This window comes from Salmo salar, chromosome 03 (assembly GCF_965601325.2).
Source record: "Salmo salar chromosome 03, fSalSal1, whole genome shotgun sequence".
In the NCBI taxonomy this organism is placed as follows: Eukaryota; Metazoa; Chordata; class Actinopteri; order Salmoniformes; family Salmonidae; genus Salmo; species Salmo salar.
In genome coordinates, this window is record NC_138293.1 from 15,326,244 (window position 1) to 15,347,479 (window position 21,236).

General features: G+C 41.3%; 1 protein-coding gene across 4 annotated transcripts in view; it reads right to left on the bottom strand.

Annotated features, from left to right (window-relative positions):
* Positions 1–16,537: 16,537 nt before the first annotated feature.
* LOC106598945 (CMP-N-acetylneuraminate-beta-1,4-galactoside alpha-2,3-sialyltransferase) overlaps positions 16,538–21,236 on the bottom strand; it is an 82,263-nt gene continuing 77,564 nt past the window's right edge. For all 4 annotated transcript variants that reach the window (XM_045714530.2, XM_014189977.3, XM_014189974.3 and 1 more), the window contains one exon: positions 16,538–18,835. In XM_045714530.2, the coding sequence (XP_045570486.1) occupies positions 18,746–18,835 (90 nt within the window). In that variant the 3' untranslated portion in view covers positions 16,538–18,745. The remainder of the gene's footprint in view (positions 18,836–21,236) is intronic.

The window sequence follows — 21,236 nt, forward strand, 5'->3', positions numbered from 1 at the left end:
GGGTTTGGATATGGATACGTGTCTGTGCGTCGGTATTGACAACAACAAGGTTCTGAGCAAAAATAAAAACAGGAGGCATACATATACTTTGAGGAAATGTACTCCGCCACAGATGTCAATTCAACGTCTATTCCACGTTGGTTGGAAACAACATTGATTCAACCAGTGTGTGCCCAGTGGGCATGGACTGACTCCCAAGTTGTTTATGCTCTCTGTCCCATAAACTTTAGTGATTTTACTGCATTCTTACATTCTTCATGAACTAACAAAGGATATTGTACACACACGTGTATTTGCCACCCTCCTCTCAATGTTTACATAGTCCTGGCAAGGCCTCCCTTATAGACTGTCACCAAGTCTACTGTAATCCACAGAGAGGGATTGATGGAGGGTGGAGAGAGAGATGGAGGGAGGGCAGAGGGTGCAGAGAGAGATGGAAAGAGGGCAGAGTGTGGAGAGAGAGATGGAGGGAGGGCAGAGGGTGCAGAGAGAGATGGAAAGAGGGCAGAGTGTGGAGAGAGAGATGGAGGGAGGGCAGAGTGTGGAGAGAGAGATGGAGGGAGGGCAGAGGGTGGAGGAAGAGATGGAGGGAGGGCAGAGGGTGGAGAGAGAGATGGAGGGAGGGCAGAGGGTGGAGGAAGAGATGGAGGGAGGGCAGAGGGTGGAGGAAGAGATGCAGGGAGGGCAGAGGGTGGAGAGAGAGATGGAGGGAGGGCAGAGGGTGGAGAGAGAGACGGAGGGAGGGCAGAGGGTGGAGAGAGAGATGGAGGGAGGGCAGAGGGTTGAGAGAGAGATGGAGGGAGGGCAGAGTGTGGAGAGAGAGATGGAGGGAGGGCAGAGGGTGGAGAGAGAGATGGAGGGAGGGCAGAGGGTGGAGGAAGAGATGGAGGGAGGGCAGAGGGTGGAGGAAGGGGGATTCCTTCAGAAAATGCCTGCCTGACATACTTCAGATTCAGGCTTATGGCTGCACTGTACAGCACACACCTCCCCTCCCAAAACGACCCCACCCCTCTATCAGGCCAGCTCCAGCACTCCCTCCAGGGCAAACACTGAGGCCCGAGGAACACAAAAGCCTGGGCAAACAGCGCCTCGCTCGCCCAGCTCTCCTCTCTACCACACAGAAGGCAGAGACAAACGCAAGGGAGGATCCCCGCCCGCGATCCCTATTAATAGAACCCGGGTAACTATACACACACAGCTGAGCATGGCAGGTTCAACAACATAGTGGAACCTGTGGACTGTACTGTGCCTATACCAGAGATGGACCCTAAGGCAAGGGGACACCTGGGTAAGGTGAGACAGATGGGAGGATTACACAATACATGTTTACTACATTTTACAGGATGACTCTCTCACACAGTCAGAGACGGGATTGTGAAAGCATATGCATTAAAGCTGTATCAATACAGAAGAGTTGTATTTAACCATGACAACAAGGAAACTAATGAATGACGGTTTCAAAGCTTTTTGAAAAGGAGATTGACAGGGTCTTCTGAGAACATGCCTCTGGCATATAGATGCTGCCTACATATGGTGGTGTAAAGAACTTATACTTGAAAGTTCTACTTAACTTGTTTCAGGTATCTGTACTTTACTTTACCATTTATATTTTTTACTACTTTTACTTCACTACATTCCTAAAGAAAATAATGTACTTTTTACAACATTTCCGACACCCAAATGTACTCGTTATATTTTGAATGCTTAGCTCGGCTAGAAAATTGTCAAATTCACACATTCACACATTTATCAAGAGAACATCCCTGGTCATCCCTACTGCCTCTGATCTGTCGGACTCACTAAACACACATGCTTTGTTTGTAAATTATGTCTGAGTGTTGGAGCTTACCCCTGGCTAGCCATAAATAAAATAAAAACATGAAAATTGTACCATCTGGTTTGCTTAATATGAACAATTTGAAATTATTTCTACTTTTCCTTTAAGTATATTTTTGCAATTACATTTACTTTTGATACTTAAGTATATTTAAAATCAAATACTTTTAAACATTTACTCAAGTAGTATTTTACTGGATGACTTTCACTTGAGTCATTTTCTACTAAGGTATGTTAACCTTTACTCAAGTATGAAAATGGGGTACTTTTTCCACCACTGTCTACATAAAAGGTCTGAATACTTATGTAAATGTGCGATTTCAGTATTATATATTTTTTAATAAATTTGCAAACATTTCTAAAATACTGTTTTTGATTTGACATTATGGGGTATTGTTTGTATATTGGTGAAGAAAAAAAACATTTTATAATAAGGCTGTGACGTAACAAAATGTGAAAAAAGTCAAGGTGTCTGAATACTTTCAGAATGCACTGTATATGTTCTCTCACAGGCTACTTTACTTTACAGCCATGACATCAGTGCTTCGGCATTGTCACTTAATAAGAAGAATGTGCGTTGATATGCATAACTTTATGACAAGAGCCATGAGCACCTCTGTGACTGCGTGCCAAGCCATCACACTGACAGATGGTAATGAACTTGTACGGCATTTGTGTGTACACCCATTGCTAAGCCCCATGAGCACAAGGACAACACACTCAGGCATGCAAAACACACACACACTCAAACACATGCACATACACACAGAACGCTGTCACTGAACCCAACTTTGGGCAAATGTCACCTCTCTACTCTCATCCCCACAGAACAGTAATGTCAACATGTCAAACCTCTGCCTGGAACTCTGATTGTCCTCCAGTTCTCCCAAGAGAGGCCGAGTCAGAAAAATGTAGTTAACTAAGGTTTTGGATAAATGAGAAGTAACATGACTGCCAAACTGTTATAGAAACACTCATTAATCCTTATCTCTCATGAATATGACATCCTGATTCAACCTGCAGTGACAGACATTCCATACCCGTACTTTGTACTACACTAAATCTGATACTTCACATACAGTATAACAGGGTTCCCAAACTGACGGCCCATTTCATTTCCCGCCCAAGTTTTCTGAGCAAAAAAAAAATAAGTCAAACTTTGTCATTGTTAGACATAAAAGACTAAGGAAATCAGCTCCTATTGATTTTAATTTGGGAAATCTGTTCAATTATTCACACGCGTAATAGAGAGACACATATATTCAAATGTGAGCAAGTCTTATAATTATTAGGTTTTAGTCAAATATGATATATTTTTGAGATTCTTGCGGTCAATTTGCAGTCTACAAATGATTTGTAATTTTGTTCTGGCCCCCACCATCCGCTCAAGAAACAAATCGGCCCACGGCTGAATCTACACTGAACAAAAATATAAACACAACATGCGACCATTTAAAATATTTTACTGAGTTACAGTTCATACAAGGAAATCAGTCAATTTAAATAAATGAATTATGCCCTAATCTATTGATTTCACGACTGGTCACAGATACCTTAAAAAAGGTATGGGCGTGGATCAGAAACCAGTCAGTATCTGGTGTGACCACTGCCTAATGCAGCGCGACACATCTCCTTCACATAGAGTTGATCAGGCTGTTGATTGTGGCCTGTGGAATGTTGTCTCACTCCTCTTCAATGGCTGTGCGAAGTTGCTGGATATTGCGCGGGTACTGGATCCCGCTGTCCTACACGTTGATACAGAGCATCCTAAACGTGCTAAATCGATGACATGTTTAGTGAGTATGCAGGCCATGGAAGAACTGGGACATTTTTAGCTTCCAGGAATTGTGTACAGATCCTTGCGACATAGGACTGTATATTATCATGCTGAAACATGAGTTGATGGTGGCGGATGAATGGCACGACAAACGGCCTCAGGATTTCGTCACGGTAGTCCTGAGCATTCAAAATGCCATCAATAAAATGCAATTGTGTTCGTTGTCAGTAGTTTATGTCTGCCCATACCATAACCCCACCGTCACCCTGGGGCACTCTGTTCACAACATTGTCTTCAGCAAACTGCTGGCCCACACAATGCCATGCACGTGGTCTGCGGTATTGAGGCCAGTTGGACATACTGCCAAATCCCCTAAAACAACACTGGATGTGGCTTATGGTAGAGAAATTAACATAAAAGTATTTGGCAACAGTTCTGGTTGACATCTGTAGCATTGTGTTGTGACAAAACTGCACATTTCAGAGTGGCCATTTATTGTCCCCCAGCACAAAGTGCACCTGTGTATTTTTATTTATTATAGATCCCCATTAGTTCCTGCCAAGGCAGCAGCTACTCTTTCTGGGGTCCATCAACATTATGGCAGTTACAGTGCATTCGGAAAGTATTCAGACCCCTTGACTTTTTACACATTTTGTTATGTTACAGCCTTATTCTAAAATGGATAACATTGTTTTTTTCTCTCATCAATCTACACACAATAACCCATAATGACAAAGCAAAAACAGCTTGTTTAAAAAAAATGCTAGTTTATAAAAAAATATATATATAATATCACATTTACATGTATTCAGACCCTTTACTCAGTACTTTGTTGAAGCACCTTTGGCAGCGATTATAGCCTCGAGTCTTGTGGGTATGACGCTACAAGCTTGGCACACCTTCGCCCCAGTCTGAGGTCCTGAGTGCTCTGGAGCAGATTTTCATCAAGGATCTCTCTGTACTTTGCTCCATTAATCTTTCACTCAATCCTGACTAGTCTCCCAGTTCATGCTGCTGAAAAACATCCCCCAGCATGATGCTGCCACCACCATGCTTCACCGTAGAGATGGTGCCAGGTTTCCACCAGACGTGACGCTTGGCATTCAGACCACAGAGTTCAATCTTGGTTTCATCAGACCAGAGAATCTTGATTCTCATGGTCTGAGAGTCCTTTAACTGCCTTTTGGCAAACTCCAAATGGGCTGTCAAGTGCCTTTTACTGAGGAGTGGCTTCTGTCTGGCCACTGAAAACTTTAATTTCATAACACTTTACCCAATACATTTAGTGTGTTCCCTCAGGCCACTACTCCACTATCATATATTTACAATACAACATCCATGTGTACGTGTGTGTAGAGTGTGTGTCTTATCATGTGTGTGTCTCTTCACACTCCCCGCTGTTCCATAAGGTGTATTTTTTATCTGTTTTTTAAAATCTGATTCTACTGCTTGCATCATTTACCTGATGTGGAATAGAGTTCCATGTAGCCATGGCTCTAAGTAGTACTGTTGACCTTCCATAGTCTATTCTGGACTTTGGGACTGTGAAGAGACCTCTGGTGGCATGTCTTGTGAAGAGACCTCTGGTGGCATGTCTTGTGGTGTATGATCGGGTGTCCGAGCTGTGTGCCAGTAGTTTAAACAGACACCTCGGTGCATTCAGCATGTCAACACATTTTTTACAAAAGTCAATCTCTCGTCCACTTTGAGCCGTGAGAGATTTACATGCATATTATTAATGTCAGCTCTCCGTGTACATTTAAGGGCCAGCCGTGCTGCTCTGTTCTGAGCCACATGACTGAACAGTAGTCCAGGTGCGACAAAACTAAAACTTGTAGGACCTGCCTTGTTGATAGTGTTGTTAAAAAGGCAGAGCAGCGCTTAATTATGGACAGACTTCTCCCCATCTTAGGTACCGTTGCATCAACATGTTTTGACCATGACAGTTTACAATCCAGGGTTACTCCAAGCAGTCTCCTCAACTTGCTAAAATGCCACATAATTTATTTCAAGATTTAGTTGAGGTTTATGATTTAGCGAGTGATTTGTCCCAAATACAATGCTTTTAGTTTTAGAAATATTTAGGACTAACTCATTCCTTGCCACCCATTCTGAAACTAACTGCAGCTCTTTGTTAAGTGTTGCAGTGATTTCACTCACTGTAGTATCTGACGTGTATAGTGTTGAGTCATCTGCATATATAGACACACTGGCTTTACTCAAGGCCAGTGGCATGTCCTTAGTAAAGATTGAAAAAAGTAAAGGGAGCCTCCTGAGTGGCGCAGCGGTCTAAGGCACTGCATCACAGTGTTGCGGTGTCACTACAGCCTGGGGTTCGATCCAGGGCTGTATCATTACCGGCCGTGACTGAGAGTCCCATAGGGCGGTGCACAACTGGCCCAGCGTTGTTAGGGGAGGGTTTGGATTGGGGGGGGGGGGCTTTACTTGGTACATCGTGCTCTAGCAACTCCTTGTGGTGACTGCCATGGGGAATTCCTGATTCTACTTGGATTATGCTGGAGGCTTCCATTAAAGAACACCCTCTGTGTTCTGTTAGACAGGTAACTCTTTATCCAAAATATAGCAGACGGTGTATAGCCATAACACATACTTTTTTCCACCAGCAGACTACGAGTCGATAATGTCAAAAGCCGTACTGAAGTCCAACAAAAAAGCTCCCACAATCTTTTAATTATCAATTTCTCTCAGCCAATCATCAGTCATTTGTGTAAGTGCCGTGCTATTTGGATGTCCTTCCCTATAAGCGTGCTGAAAATCTGTTGTCAATTTGTTTACAGTAAAATAGCATTGTATCTGGTCAAACACAATTTTTTCCAAAAGTTTATTAAGGGTTGATAACAGGCTGATTGGTCGGCTATTTGAGCCAATAAAGGGGGCTTTACTATTCTTGGCTAGTGGAATTAATTTTGCTTCCCTCCAAGCCTGAGGGAACACACATTCTAGTAGGCTTAGATTGAAAATGTGGCAAATAGGAGTGCCAATATTGTCCGCTATTATCTTCAGTAATTTTCCATCCAAGTTGTCAGACCCCGGTGGCTTGCCATTGTTGATAGACAACAATAATCTTTTCACCTCTTCCACACTCACTTTACGGAATTCAAAAAATTACAATGCTTGCGTTTCATAATTTGATCAATTATACTTCTATGTGTACTGTAGTGTCAACATTTGTTGCTGGCATGTGATGCCTAAGTTTGCTAATCTTGCCAATGAAAAAATCATTAAAGTAATTGGCAGTATCCGTGGGTTTTGTGATGAATGAGCTACCTTAATGAATGATGGAGTTAAGTTTGCCTTTTTGCCCGAAATGTAATTTAAGGTGCTCTAAAGCTTTTTACTATCATTCTTTATGTCATTTATGTTTGTTTCATTTTATAGTTAGTTCTTTTTATTCCGTTTAGTCACATGATTTCTTACATTTTCAGTACTTTTGTCAATTGGTTGTGCAGCCAGACTTATTTGCCATTCATTTTGCCTCATCCATCTCAACCAAACAATTTTTCAATTCCTCATCAATCCACAGGGATTTTTTTACCCCTTTTTCTACCCAATTCCGTGGTATCCAATTGGTAGTTACAGTCTTGTCTCATCGCAGTAACTCCCGTATGGACTTGGGAGAGGCGAAGGTCGAGAGCCGTGCGTCCACCGAAACACAACCCAACCAAGCCGCACTGCTTCTTGACACAATGCCCACTTAACCCGGAAGCCAGCTGCACCAATGTGTAAGAGAAAACACCGTACACCTGGCGACCGTGTCAGCATGCACTGCGCCTGGCCCGCCACAGGAGTCACTAGTGCGCGAAGGGACAAGGACATCACTGCTGGCCAAACCCCCTCCCCTAACCCGGATGACGCTGGGACAATTTTGCGCCGCCCCATGGGCCTCCCGGTCGTGACCTGGACTCGAACCCAGAATCTCAAGTGGCACAGCTAGCACTGCGGTGCCTTAGACCACTGCGCCACTCGGGAGGCTAATCGACGGGGATTTAATGGTTTTAACAGTCATTTTCTTAATGGGTGCATGCTTATTAGTAACTGGAATAAGCAATTTCATAAATGTGTCAAGTGCAGCGTCTGGTTGCTCCTCATTACATACCACAGACCAACAAATATTCTTTACAGCAACAACATAGGAATCACTACGAAACGTATTGTATGACCTCTTATACACTATACTAGGCCCAGCCTTTGGAACTTTGGTTTTCCTAGATATGGCTACTGTATTGTGATCACTACATCCGATGGATTTGGATACTGCTTTAAACCAAATTTCTGCAGCATCAATAAAGATGTGATCAATACATGTTGATGATTTCATTCCTGTGCTGTTTGTAACTACACTGGTAGGTGAATGATAACCTGAACCAGGTTGCAGGCACTAGTTACAGTTTGAAGCTTGTTCTTGAGTGGGCAGCTTGATGAAAGCCAGTCAATATTTAAATCACCCAGAAAATATACCTCTCTGTTGATATCACATACTTTATCAAGCATTTCACACATGTTATCCAGATACTGACTGTTAGCACTTGGTGGTCTATAGCAGCTTCCCACCAAAATTGGCTTTAGGTGAGGCAGATGAACCTGTAGCCATATTACTTCAACAGTATTTAGTTTAAGTTAAGTTTTACAGGAATGTGGTTCTGAATATAAACGGCTACACCTCCACCTTTGGCATTTCTGTCTTTTCTGTTGATGTTATAACAATGTATTGTTACCACAGTATCATCAAAGGTATTATCTAAGTGAGTTTCAGAGATTGTCAGAATATGAATGTCATCTGTAAATTATTGATTTTATGAACCTTGTTTCTTAAGCTACATATGTTAACATGGGCTATTTGTAGAACTTTTCTGGGATGCTTGACTGTTTTTATTGCTTTACTGGGAAGCTTAGCAGAAGTAGACATGCTCATGTTATTTATGTTAGTGCAGGGTGAGCTGCACACAGTGGATTTCCTACTAGTGCACACCGCCTCAGTGCTAATAGTATAACTCTAGTTCATAGGCACATGATTACTGCATACAATAGTTGTAGGATAAGCAGAGGCATTCAGGGCAGTGAGAAGGACATAAATTAGATTACTTACATTGTGTCTTCCAACGCCCCTAGGATAATGTACATTTGCTGTAACATTTTGACAGCTCAGCGACACAATAGTAGGGATTAACTGAGCTGAGGTCATTGATCAATTATTGTCTCAATGCAGCCTTATAATGCTGTGAAAGGATCCAGGAACCCAAATGATTTGGGTGGATCCCATCTCCATATAAAATGAGCTTTGTTTCCAGAAAGTATCAAAATTGTCAATAAATGTTACACCCACAGATTTGCAATAGCGGGAGGGCTAAAAGTCTTAAAGTCTGCTGAAACGTTCAATGCCACTATTTAGGAAGGGCACAGGGCCAGATATTATGGGGTGTTTGTTGGTGTCAAGCAGAGACCCAATCAGTTCTTTAAAATCCATCTTTAAATCAAGTCAAATGTTATTTGTCACAAGCGCCGAATACAACAGGTGTAGTAGACCTTAGAGTGAAATGCTTACTTACAAGCCCTAACCAAAAATGCTTTAAGAAGTTAAGAAAAACATGTTAACTAAAAAAATCGATAAGTAAAAAAAAAAGTAAAATAAAAGTAACAAGTAATTAAAGAGCAGCAGTAAAATAACAATAGTGAGGATATATACAGGGGGTACCAGAACAGAGTCAATGTGCGGTGGCACCGGGTTAGTCAAGGTTATTTAGGTAATATGTACAGTGAGGGAAAAAAGTATTTGATCCCCTGCTGATTTTGTACGTTTGCCCACTGACAAAGAAATGATCAGTCTATAATTTTAATGATAGGTTTATTTGAATAGTGAGAGACAGAATAACAAAAAAATCCAGAAAAACGCATGTCAAAAATGTTATAAATTGATTTGCATTTTAATGAGGGAAATAAGTATTTTATCCCCTCTCAATCAGAAAGATTTCTGGCTCCCAGGTGTCTTTTATACAGGTAACGAGCTGAGATTAGGAGCACACTCTTAAAGGGAGTGCTCCTAATCTGATCTTGTTACCTGTATAAAAGACACCTGTCCACAGAAGCAATCAATCAATCAGATTCCAAACTCTCCACCATGGCCAAGACCAAAGAGCTCTCCAAGGATGTCAGGGACAAGATTGTAGACCTACACAAGGCTGGAATGGGCTACTAGACCATCGCCAAGCAGCTTGGTGAGAAGGTGACAACAGTTGGTGCGATTATTCGCAAATGGAAGAAACACAAAAGAACTGTCAATCTCCCTCGGCCTGGGGCTCCATGCAAGATCTCACCTCGTGGAGTTACAATGATCATGAGAACGGTGAGGAATCAGCCCAGAACGACACGGGAGGATCTTGTCAATGATCTCAAGGCAGCTGGGACCATAATCACCAAGAAAACAATTGGTAACACACTACGCCGTGAAGGACTGAAATCCTGCAGCGCCAGCAAGGTCCCCCTGCTCAAGAAAGCACATATACATGCCCGTCTGAAGTTTGCCAATGAACATCTGAATGATTCAGAGGACAACTGGGTGAAAGTGTTGTGGTCAGATGAGACCAAAATGGAGCTCTTTGGCATCAACTCAACTCGCCGTGTTTGGAGGAGGAGGAATGCTGCCTATGACCCCAAGAACACCATCCCCACCGTCAAACATGGAGGTGGAAACATTATGCTTTGGGGGTGTTTTTCTGCTAAGGGGACAGGACAACTTCACTGCATCAAAGGGACGATGGACGGGGCCATGTACCGTCAAATCTTGTGTGAGAACGTCCTTCCCTCAGCCAGGGCATTGAAAATGGGTCGTGGATGGGTATTCCAGCATGACAATGACCCAAAACACACGGCCAAGGCAACAAAGGAGTGGCTCAAGAAGTAGCACATTAAGGTCCATCCATTAAGCCCGAGCGGCGTCCAGCCACAGGAGTTGAGAATGAGAAAGTTCCAATTTGCATTTTCCCCATAAGTTTGCGCAGAATTGAAATTTGCTTGATAAGGATAGCCACCTCATTCCTGTAATCATCTGCAAGCAAACAATTGCCGCATTGGAACTCCGGATTATCAATATTGTCCTGGACAAGACTCCAGGCGAAGCGGGCTCTATAGCTAGCTAACTAGTTGGTAGCAGGTGTTGACAAAAACACTTACGAACAAAATAAAAACAAAACAAAATAAAACAGTAAAAAAAAACAGGTTGAGGCACAGGAGGTATCCGAGTTTGTGACAGGAGTTTGTGACAGGGATGATCATGCTGTTTAACCTGTTATGGCTAGGGGGCAGTATTTTCACGGCCGGATAAAAAACGTACCCGATTTAATCTGATTATTACTCCTGCCCAGAAAGTAGAATATGCATATAATTATTAGCTTTGGATAGAAAACACTCCAAAGTTTCTAAAACTGTTTGAATGGTGTCTGTGAGTATAACAGAACTCATTTGGCAGGCCAAAACCTGAGAAGATTCCATGCAGGAAGTGCCCTGTCTGACAATTTCTTGGCCCTTCTTGATTATCTCTATCCATTACAGGGGATCTCTGCTGTTACGTGACACTTCCTACGGCTCCCATGGGCTCTCAGTAGGCGGCAAAAAGCTGAATCGTGGCTTTGCAGGCTCTGACTGAAAAAAAGTAGCGCGTTTGGGTAGTGGCTGGTCACAGTACTGTGAGACTCAGGCTCGTGCCCGAGTCGACCCCATGCTTTATTTTCTTTCGTCTGTTTACCTAAACGCAGATTCCCGGTCGGAATATTATCGCTTTTTTACGAGAAAAATGGCATAAAATTTTATTTTAAACAGCGGTTGACATGCTTCGAAGTACGGTAATGGAATATTTAGAAATCTTTTGTCACGAAATGCGCCATGCTAGTGACCCTTATTTACACTTCGGATAGTGTCTTGAACGCACAAACAAAACGCCGCTATTTGGATATAACAATGGATTCTTTTGAACCAAACCAACATTTGTTATTGAAGTAGCAGTCCTGGGAGTGCATTCTGACGAAGAACACCAAAGGTAATCAAACTTTTGTAATAGTAAATCGGAGTTTGGTCAGGGCTAAACTTGGTGGGTGTCTAAATAGCTAGCCGTGATGGCTGGGCTATCTACTCAGAATATTGCAAAATGTGCTTTCACCGAAAAGCTATTTTAAAATCGGACACCTCGATTGCACAAAGGAGTTCTGTATCTATAATTCTTAAAATAATTGTTATGTTTTTTGTGAACGTTTATCGTGAGTCATTTAGTAAATTCACCGGAGGTTTTCGGTGGGAATGCTAGTTCTGAACGTCACATGCTAATGTAAAAAGCTGGTTTTTGATATAAATATGAACTTGATTGAACAAAACATGCATGTATTGTATAACATAATGTCCTAGGAGTGTCATCTGATGAAGATCATCAAAGGTTAGTGCTGCATTTAGCTGTGGTTTTGGTTTTTGTGACATTATATGCTAGCTTGAAAAATGGGTGTCTGATTATTTCTGGCTGGGTACTCTGCTGACATAATCTAATGTTTTGCTTTCGCTGTAAAGCCTTTTTGAAATCGGACAGTGTGGTTAGATAAAGGAGAGTCTTGTCTTAAAAATGCTGTGAAGTAGTCATATGTTTGAAAAATTGAAGTTTTTGTATTTTTGAGGAATTTGTAATTCGCGCCATGCCTATCATTGGATATTGGAGCAGGTGTTCCGCTAGAGGAACGTCTAGATATAAGAGGTTAATCGGCTTCTTGATATGCCACACCTGTGAGGTGGATGGACTATCTTGGCAAAGAAGAACTGCTCATTAACTTCTATGGGCTAGGTGGGACGTTGGCGTCCCACCCTAGTCAACGGCCAGTGGAATTGCGTGGCGCGAAATACAAATACCTAAAAAATGCCTTAACTTCAATTTCTCAAACATATGACTATTTTACACCATTTTAAAGAAAAGACTCTCGTTAATCTAACCACATTGTCCAATTTCAAAAAGGCTTTACAGCGAAAGCAAAACATTAGATTATGTCAGGAGAGTACCCTGCCAAAAATAATCACACAGCCATTTTCAAAGCAAGCATATATGTCACAAAAACCAAAACCACAGCTAAATGCAGCACTAACCTTTGATGATCTTCATCAGATGACACTCCTAGGACATTATGTTATACAATACATGCATGTTTTGTTCAATCAAGTTCATATTTATATCAAAAACCAGCTTTTTACATTAGCATGTGATGTTCAGAACTAGCATACCCACCGAAAACTTCCGGTGAATTTACTAAATTACTCATGATAAATGTTGACAAAATACATAATAATTATTTTAAGAATTATAGATACAGAACTCCTTTATGCAAACGCTATGTCAGATTTTAAAATAGCTTTTCGGCGAAAGCACATTTTGCAATATTCTGAGTACATAGCTCGGCCATCACGGCTAGCTAATTTGACACCCACCAAGTTTGGGGCTCACTAAACTCAGAATTACTATTAGAAAAATTGGATTACCTTTGCTGTTCTTCATCAGAATGCAGTCCCAGGACTTCTACTTCAACAACAAATGTTGTTTTGGTTCCAAATAATCCATAGTTATATCCAAATACCTCCGTTTTGTTTGTGCGTTCAGGTCACTATCCGAAGGGTAACGCGCGAGCGCATTTCGTGTCAAAACATTTCTAAATATTCCATTACCGTACTTAGAAGCATGTCAAACGCTGTTTAAAATAAATTGTTATGCTATTTTTCTCGTAAAATATCGATAATATTCCAACTGGGCAACGTTGTATTCATTCAAAGGCTGAAAGAAAAAAATTGAGAAGTCTCGTGAACGCGCATCTCATTCTCACTGTCCCCAGGCTGACCACTTACAAACTCTGCTGCTGTACTTTGCCCAGAGACAGCAGACACCCCATACAGCACAGATGCTGTATTTTCGATAGAGATGCAACAGAAGGACAACAAATTGTCAGACAGGGCACTTCCTGTATGGAATCTTCTCAGGTTTTGGCCTGCCATATGAGTTCTGTTATACTCACAGACACCATTCAAACAGTTTTAGAAACTTTAGAGTGTTTTCTATCCAAATCTACTAATTATATGCATATTCTCATTTCTGGGCAAGAGTAGTAACCAGTTTAAATCGGGTACGTTTTTTTATCCGGCCGTGAAAATACTGCCCCTATCCCCAACAGGTTTTAACAGGGATGTAAACAAATGTGTGCACAACATTTGAGAGAAATAAGCTTTTTGTGCATATGGAACATTTCTGGGATCTTTTATTTCACCTCAGGAAACATGGGACCAACACTTTACATGTTGCATTTATATTTTTATTCAGTATAGTTGATGACCACTGCAGTTTAACATGCTGATTCCCATTCTATAGACTACTTATACTTTGAAACTAATTTATTCATCACACTTTGCATTAAATGTTGCAGATAGTCACTTAAAAGAGAAAAATCCTTTGAGATGAAAAGCTGAATGACTTAACAGTATTGTAGTTATGAAACAGTTGGCAAGTCACCGGCCAGCCGCAAGGCAAAGGCATTGTCCTGTTAAGAGGGCTTCTCGCTCCAGCGCACAGGAGTTCTCCGCCTTTGTGATCCTCTTTGAACACAATCTACCCAATTTGTCTGCTGCTTATTTATTGAGTCGGCATGTGTAAGGAAATTGGTTGGGAAGCTGGCAAAGCTCAGGCAACACAGGGATGGGCTTACATTTTCAAAAGATTCTTCTCTAGGACTTCTAAAGGATTTGTCTTTTGGACATGGTTGGATATAAGGAATTGATGACTATCATACTTCATTATTACAAAAATGCTTCTTTGCTGACGCGGAGTTCTCAAGTCCCTGTACTGCTCAGCAGGGGGTTGTCCAGAGCAGTTTCCACGGTTACCGGATGGACATCTGGGCCGTTGGACCTGACCGTGTCCCTGCCATGTTTCCAGACAGGATGGGGGGGATGATGAGAAAGATGGAGGGGGTTAGAAGGAGTGTGGTGCACACTCCAGATGTGAGGGACAGTTAAGAGAATTCGGTTCCCTTTGGGTTTCTCCAGTTTCATCTAATGCACAGGTCCACTCACTGCCCCACCCTCGTATATCCCAAGGTGCCTTTCCTCCTTGGGTCTTGTCCAACTGTCCTGTGCAAGTTTATTTTCTCTTTACAAGTGGGAACCTCCATCAAAGTCACTCAAAACAGTCCCAATTTAAGTCATTTCAGTCCTCAGTTTACGAAATTACTCTGGGTGTTTTCATTTCATGAATGATATTTCAAGTGTGCAGTCCCAAGACTTATGGTAGTGTTTATGCAAACAGACAATAAAATACAGCCTACATACTGTATGGCTTTGTTTACGAGGCTGTAATCCCACCATGATCATGAGCACTATTGGGGATTCTTTAAGGTTGGAAAAGCTAACGAACCAACCCTGCCACTTTGTATTAATAGTATTTTGGGGGAAATAAAAAGTTGTTTTGAATGCATAAGCCTTGGTAGTGCGTCAACCACTGCAATGGTAATTAGTGAATGTTCCAGTGTTGACAGACGATACTATTCCAGATGTTTCTCTGTCTTTTTCTGAATGGTTCCTGTTGTGGCCATTTTAATCACCGAGGGCCAGGGGGAACTTTAAAGAACCAACTCTTTGTAAAGTATTACATTAAATACTGACGAGGAGAATACGGTATAATTGAGAATATGGTTATATTTAGCCCTAAAGTATGTGTGAATGTCAGTGGGGTGCCAATTACAGACAGTATTGGGGGGAAAAAAGCTTTCCGGAGATCGTTAGTCACACGGTCGATCCAGTATTCCCTAAAAAGTCCTAACCTTGACACTGATTACATATGGATCGAAGAGAGGGATGGGTACAAAGACAGACAGCGTGAGGTCAGAGAGACAAAAAGAGAGGACAGAGAGACTGCTCTCCATCTCTAAATTAAACCGAGTGAAAGACAGATGTTGTTCTCCCATCTGTGTGTGCACGCGCATGTTCTTTCCCTTCCAGCACTCCGACTTTTACCGGGAGTTTAGGTTTCAGCCTAGGGGTCACGGCCTTCCCATTCCAAGCCCATGGAGAGGAGGCGGAGTGCAGAACCTGTCGCCAGGAATAAAAGGGGAGTCTGCTGAAGGGGTGCAGGCTCCGCCGAGAGCCGAAGCATTGTTACGGCTCGCCGGCAGGACAGTGAGGTCTGTGGAGTCAGAGCTGTCAGTGCAGAGTTTTGGTGGAGAGCAGCGCAATGGGCCGGGTGTTACTGGCACCCTTTTAACAGCAGGATGGAACAGCACCAAATGCCCTTTAAAGAGCTCCAGTATCCCCCACTCGCTATTCACTTACAGCACCAGCAGCTGTGCTTTCTCATCCCCCCTTCTGTTTGCATATATGTGTGCTAATGTACGTGTGTGGGTCTTAAAGTATCACTGCAACAGTGTGTCTCTCCTGGTTTGGATGGGTCCCTCAGGGCCACTACAATGAAACTAGATGCTCATATGGGTTTGGCAGGTGAAGAAGAGAGAGAATGAGTGTGAGAGACAGCAAGAGTGCTAGAAAGGAAGTAGAGTGGATAGGGGATTGAACCATTATTTCCCCTCTCTCAGCAGGTGGGAGGGAATTAGAGGAAATCCTTCTCTACGCTTAGACCCATCCTCTTCATCTTAACACTGTTTCCTGTGGAGTCCATAAGCTCTTAAACAGAATAACGGACACTACGTTTCCTGTGGAGTCTATAAACTCCAACAGAATAATGGACAGAGCTATAGTATGAGGGCTGCACAACAGGAAAGAACACCAGGGCCTTGTAACCCCATAAAGGCCTTACATTTGGTGCAGAGTGTTGCCTGCATAGCATAGACCACCCGTTGACAGTGCTTTGTATGATCACATAAAAACAAAGAAATACACCATCAGTCACCTTACAAAGCGACAAAAGGGTCAACGTATTTATTAACAAGTTGCAGATATGACAAAGTCTCGATTTCATATAATATATAAAAAGAAACAGTAACACTTGTGATTTGATCTGTACCGACCTTGCCAGTGATTGATTGTGTTAGGGCAAGGTGATGACTGATTTTGACCGCTCTTGTTGGATGATATGGTGAGGTTTCCTGTATGATGTCATTGTCATCTCCAGATCTAATAATGACATTCTACCTACAGACCAGGCTGGGGTCAATTCTGTTTCAATTCCTGCCCAATCCAGGACACACATTTATGTTTTATTAATGAAAAAAATCCTCATTGAAAATGACTGACTATTTAACCTGTCTATATTTGATATGGAATTGACTCCAACCCTGTAAACGCAGCCTGAGTGGGCCTCGCCAGGTGGGTAGTGCATTGGTAAGCTGTTCTTAGTACCCTAGCAGTGAAAGTCCTATGCAGGGTTCCATTTCTGAAAGATTGTTATCTAGGTTGGAGGGAAGGGATCAAAGGCTGCATTTACGCAGGCAGCCCAATTGTGATCTTTTTCCACTAATTTGTCTATTGACCAATCAAATCTTTTCACAAGACAGATTAGTGGAACAAATATCAGAATTGGGCTGCCTGTGTAAAAGAAGCCTACTTTCCCCTAACTAATTTGAAGGGCCTGGATAGGTATTGTAACACCAATATGGTAGGCTAGGTTAAGATTCCTCCATATTGTTTTATTTTCCCATCGTGAACAGAAGTGAGAAAGTTTTGTTGAGGGAGCACAGCAAGACAGATCAGTGACACCTCTCTGAAACAAGTTAGTGTTCATTACAGCACACAAAATAAAACTATTTAAAACCTTTTGCAATAGAACACAAATTAGCATTTGAAGTCCAGTCAGTCTCAACGTTTTCGTATGTTTTCTTATATTTCTCGCCAAATTAACACAACCCTGATATACCTTACTAATGGTCAGGAAGATAAGTGGATACAGGTGTACAGTAAGTATGCACCTCCATGAATACTGGACAAGTGGCAAATTATTCTGTAACACTTGGGTGTGTACAGGAACACTATTCCCAGACCAGTGGTTCTCTCTCTCTATCTTTGTAATACTGGTCTGTTGGGGCTTCATCTTGTGATACTTGGGCATGTTCATTAGAGCACACAAAGGAAAACATAAAAAAAACATTTCATAATACAACACAAAAATCTGACTGAAAGATTGTACATGTGGGGCCAAAAATGATCATACTGACTTGGACTTGGGCTTATATTAAAGCCATACTGGAAATACTAGGGTCTCAGCCCAGGTTTGAGGGATATCCACTCAACAACTAATGACACCTCAGTGAGTCATTGAGGAAGCACATCGTGGCGAACTGGAACAAGGAAAGGATAATGCACCAATTCTCAGCCTATTTATAAATAAATTAAACCTAAATAAAATAATCCAGGCCTCTTGTCTTTCTGGATATTAACATCTGTAATGAGAATCTCAAAATAAAGGGCCTCAAAAAGGCCTGCTGATATGGAAGCGATAAGGGGGAGAGACAAAGATGTTTTAAAAAAGGCCTTGTGTGGGTCTAAGGTGGGATATGTACTGTATGCTGATGCCCGGATGGAGGGAGGCTCGCCAATGCCCGGATGGGGGGTTGCTGCAGCTTGTTAAAAAGCACGGTAATAATCTTTGATATTTACATTGTTTTGTGAATACATTCAGGCAGTACAGGGAGAGGGCATCTGCTCCCCCCTTTGTAACGAGGTACGTACGTTTGGCACTGCTGTAACCATCTGACCCTCTCTTTTGCAGATTATCCGACTCTACAGCTGTCCGTCGGGCCTTCCATCCATCATCATCATCATCATCATCATCCTCTTCCATACCACTTTTCCGTTCGTGATTTTTAGGGGTATTGAAACGGTAAACCCGGTTGTCGGGTCGTCCGTTGACTGTCCTGAAGACGTCCGATCCAGGCCTATGTCTCTCCTGACACAGGAGCCTCTGGGTCAGAAGGCACGTATGTGCGTCTCTCCACTGAGCCGTCCATTTAAATCTTCTCTTTATAAAAACTTAGGCAGTATGCAGACCACCAGGGTCTACCCACCCCCCACCCATCCATCCATCCATCCAGGTTCATTCCCAGAATCCTCTGTCATGTGGTTCTTTTGGAAAAAGGCAAAGCTCTGGGACAGTTAGACTCAAATGCCGTTGGTCAGGTCCGTGATGACGTTGGCCTTCACCAGCTTGCGGAGGAACTCCTTCTCCTTGGATATGTTGTGTGTCCAGGACTGGGGAGATGAAGGGGAACAAGATGAGAAACAAGAAGATTGTCAAAGATCAGTGGGGGTCAGGGTTAAAGACAAGAACTGGGTCTCAACAACCTATGAAGGAAATGTTTCGTTTTCTATTCCAGACAACACTGCATGAAAACAAGGGATGAAAACAGCCTTCTCTAACGCTCTACATCATACCATTTATACTTTCAACTGGTTTTAAGAGCATTGTCATATGTAGTAATGTCTGCATTGTTTTCTCTAGTTAATATGAAAACGCCAGGGCTGGATGGCATACCATCCCTATATACTCAGAGGACCATTTATAGCATGTTTTAACCACTCCTATATTAACGGTAGATTATCAGACACGCAACAAGGTCTGATATCATTATTACTGAAACAGGATCCAAGTGGTGTGTATATATAAAGATCCAGTCCATTTAAAAAATTGGAGGCCTCTTACACTTCAGTGTTGTGATGCAAAAATCCTAGCAAAATGCTTGGCTCATAGAATTAAAAAAGGTTTTGTCAGATATTATTCATCATAATCAGACAGGTTTTTTACATGGACGATACATTGGAGACAATATAAGACAAGTACTGGAAACAATATAATACTATGAAATATCAGGGACACCAGGTCTGGTTTTGAAAAGGCTTTTGATAAAGAACGAATGGAGTTTATACATAAATGCCTGGAATATTTCAATTTTTGAGAATCTCTTATAAAATGGGTTAAAGTTATGTATAGTAACCCTAGGTGTAAAATAGTAAATAATGTCTACATCTCATAAACTGTCAAGAGGAGTAAAACAAGGTTGCCACTATCGGCATATCTATTTATTATTGCCATCGAAATGTTAGCTGTTAAAATTAGATCCAACATATTAAGGGACTAGAAATCCAGGGCTTAAAAACAAAGGTGTCATTGTACATTGATGATTCAAGTTCTTTTAAAACCACAATTAGAATCCCTCCAGAGCCTCATATAGGATCTAGATACTTGTTCTAACCTCTCTGGATAAGTGTACTATATTACGTATTGGATCACAAAAAAATTCAACTTTTACATTACTGTGTAGTTTACCAATAAAATGGTCTGATGGAGATGTGGACATACTCGGTATACAAATCCCGAAAGAAAGAAATTCTCACTCCAATACATTTGAATAGAAAGTTAGCAAAAATAGATAAGATCTTGCTACCATGGAAAGGAAAATACCTGTCTATTTGTGGAAAAATCACCCTGATTAACTCTTTAGTCATATCATAGTGTACCTATTTGCTTATGGTTTTGCCTACACCTAGTGACCTGCTTTTTAAATTATATGAACTAAAAATATTCTATTTTATTTGGAATGGCAAGCCAGACAAAATTAAAAGGGCCTATTTATATAATGAATATGAATTCGGAGGGCAGAAATGATTAAATATTAAAGCATTAGACCTCTCACTAAAGGCATCAGTCACACAACAGTTATACTTAAATCCAAAATGGTTCTCCAGTAAATTAGTAAGAATGTCTCACCCCATGTTCAAGAATGGCCTTTTTCCCGTTATTCAGATTACAACCACTCACTTTCGGTTATTTGAAAACGAAATAATCTCAAAAATATCATTATTTTTAAACAAGCCATAGAAAGTTGGTTGCAATTTCAGTTTAATCCACCTGAAAACACAAAACAAATAATACAACAAATATTGTAGTTAAACTAAAATATACTAATTGATAAAAATGTAAAGTATTTTCGATTTAAAAAAAACAAAAAAGTATAATTTTTGTAAATTATATCATAAATAGGACTGGTGGAGTTGTCATTCAGACATATAGAAATGTCTGCTCTACCCAAATTTACAACCAACTAATTGCAGCATTACCACAAAAATGGAAGAGGCAAGTAGAAGGGGGAAAAAGTAAGGAACTTGTCTGTCGGCCCTGTTTTAAAGACCAAAAATGGTTAAAGACAATTGGGATAAATAAAAATATATACCAGTTTCATTTAAGGACCAAAACATTGACAGCTGTGCCAAAAAAATGGCAAAATAGTTGGGAATGGATGGCGTTAAGAGATAGATGGGAGGGGTTGAATGGAGAGGAAGGGTGGGACTAATAAGATAACCAATGTAAAACATACGGGGTCTGTAAAATGTATATAGGTTAAGCAGCTTTTGTGAAATAGCAGTTACAAATAGAAATCAAACTGGACGGACATCAGAAATAGAGGAAGGACTAAAAACAAACAAAATATAACTATTGTAAAATAGATTGTCTGTAAAACGTGTATAAGATGTATAAACTGAAGGTAGAAGCCTAAGTGGTATTGTTTACTCAAATTGGGGGAAGGGTGGTAGGGTTTACAGGGAGTAATAAAGGTATATTCAACAAAACAAAAAAAGTGTGTATGTATGTATG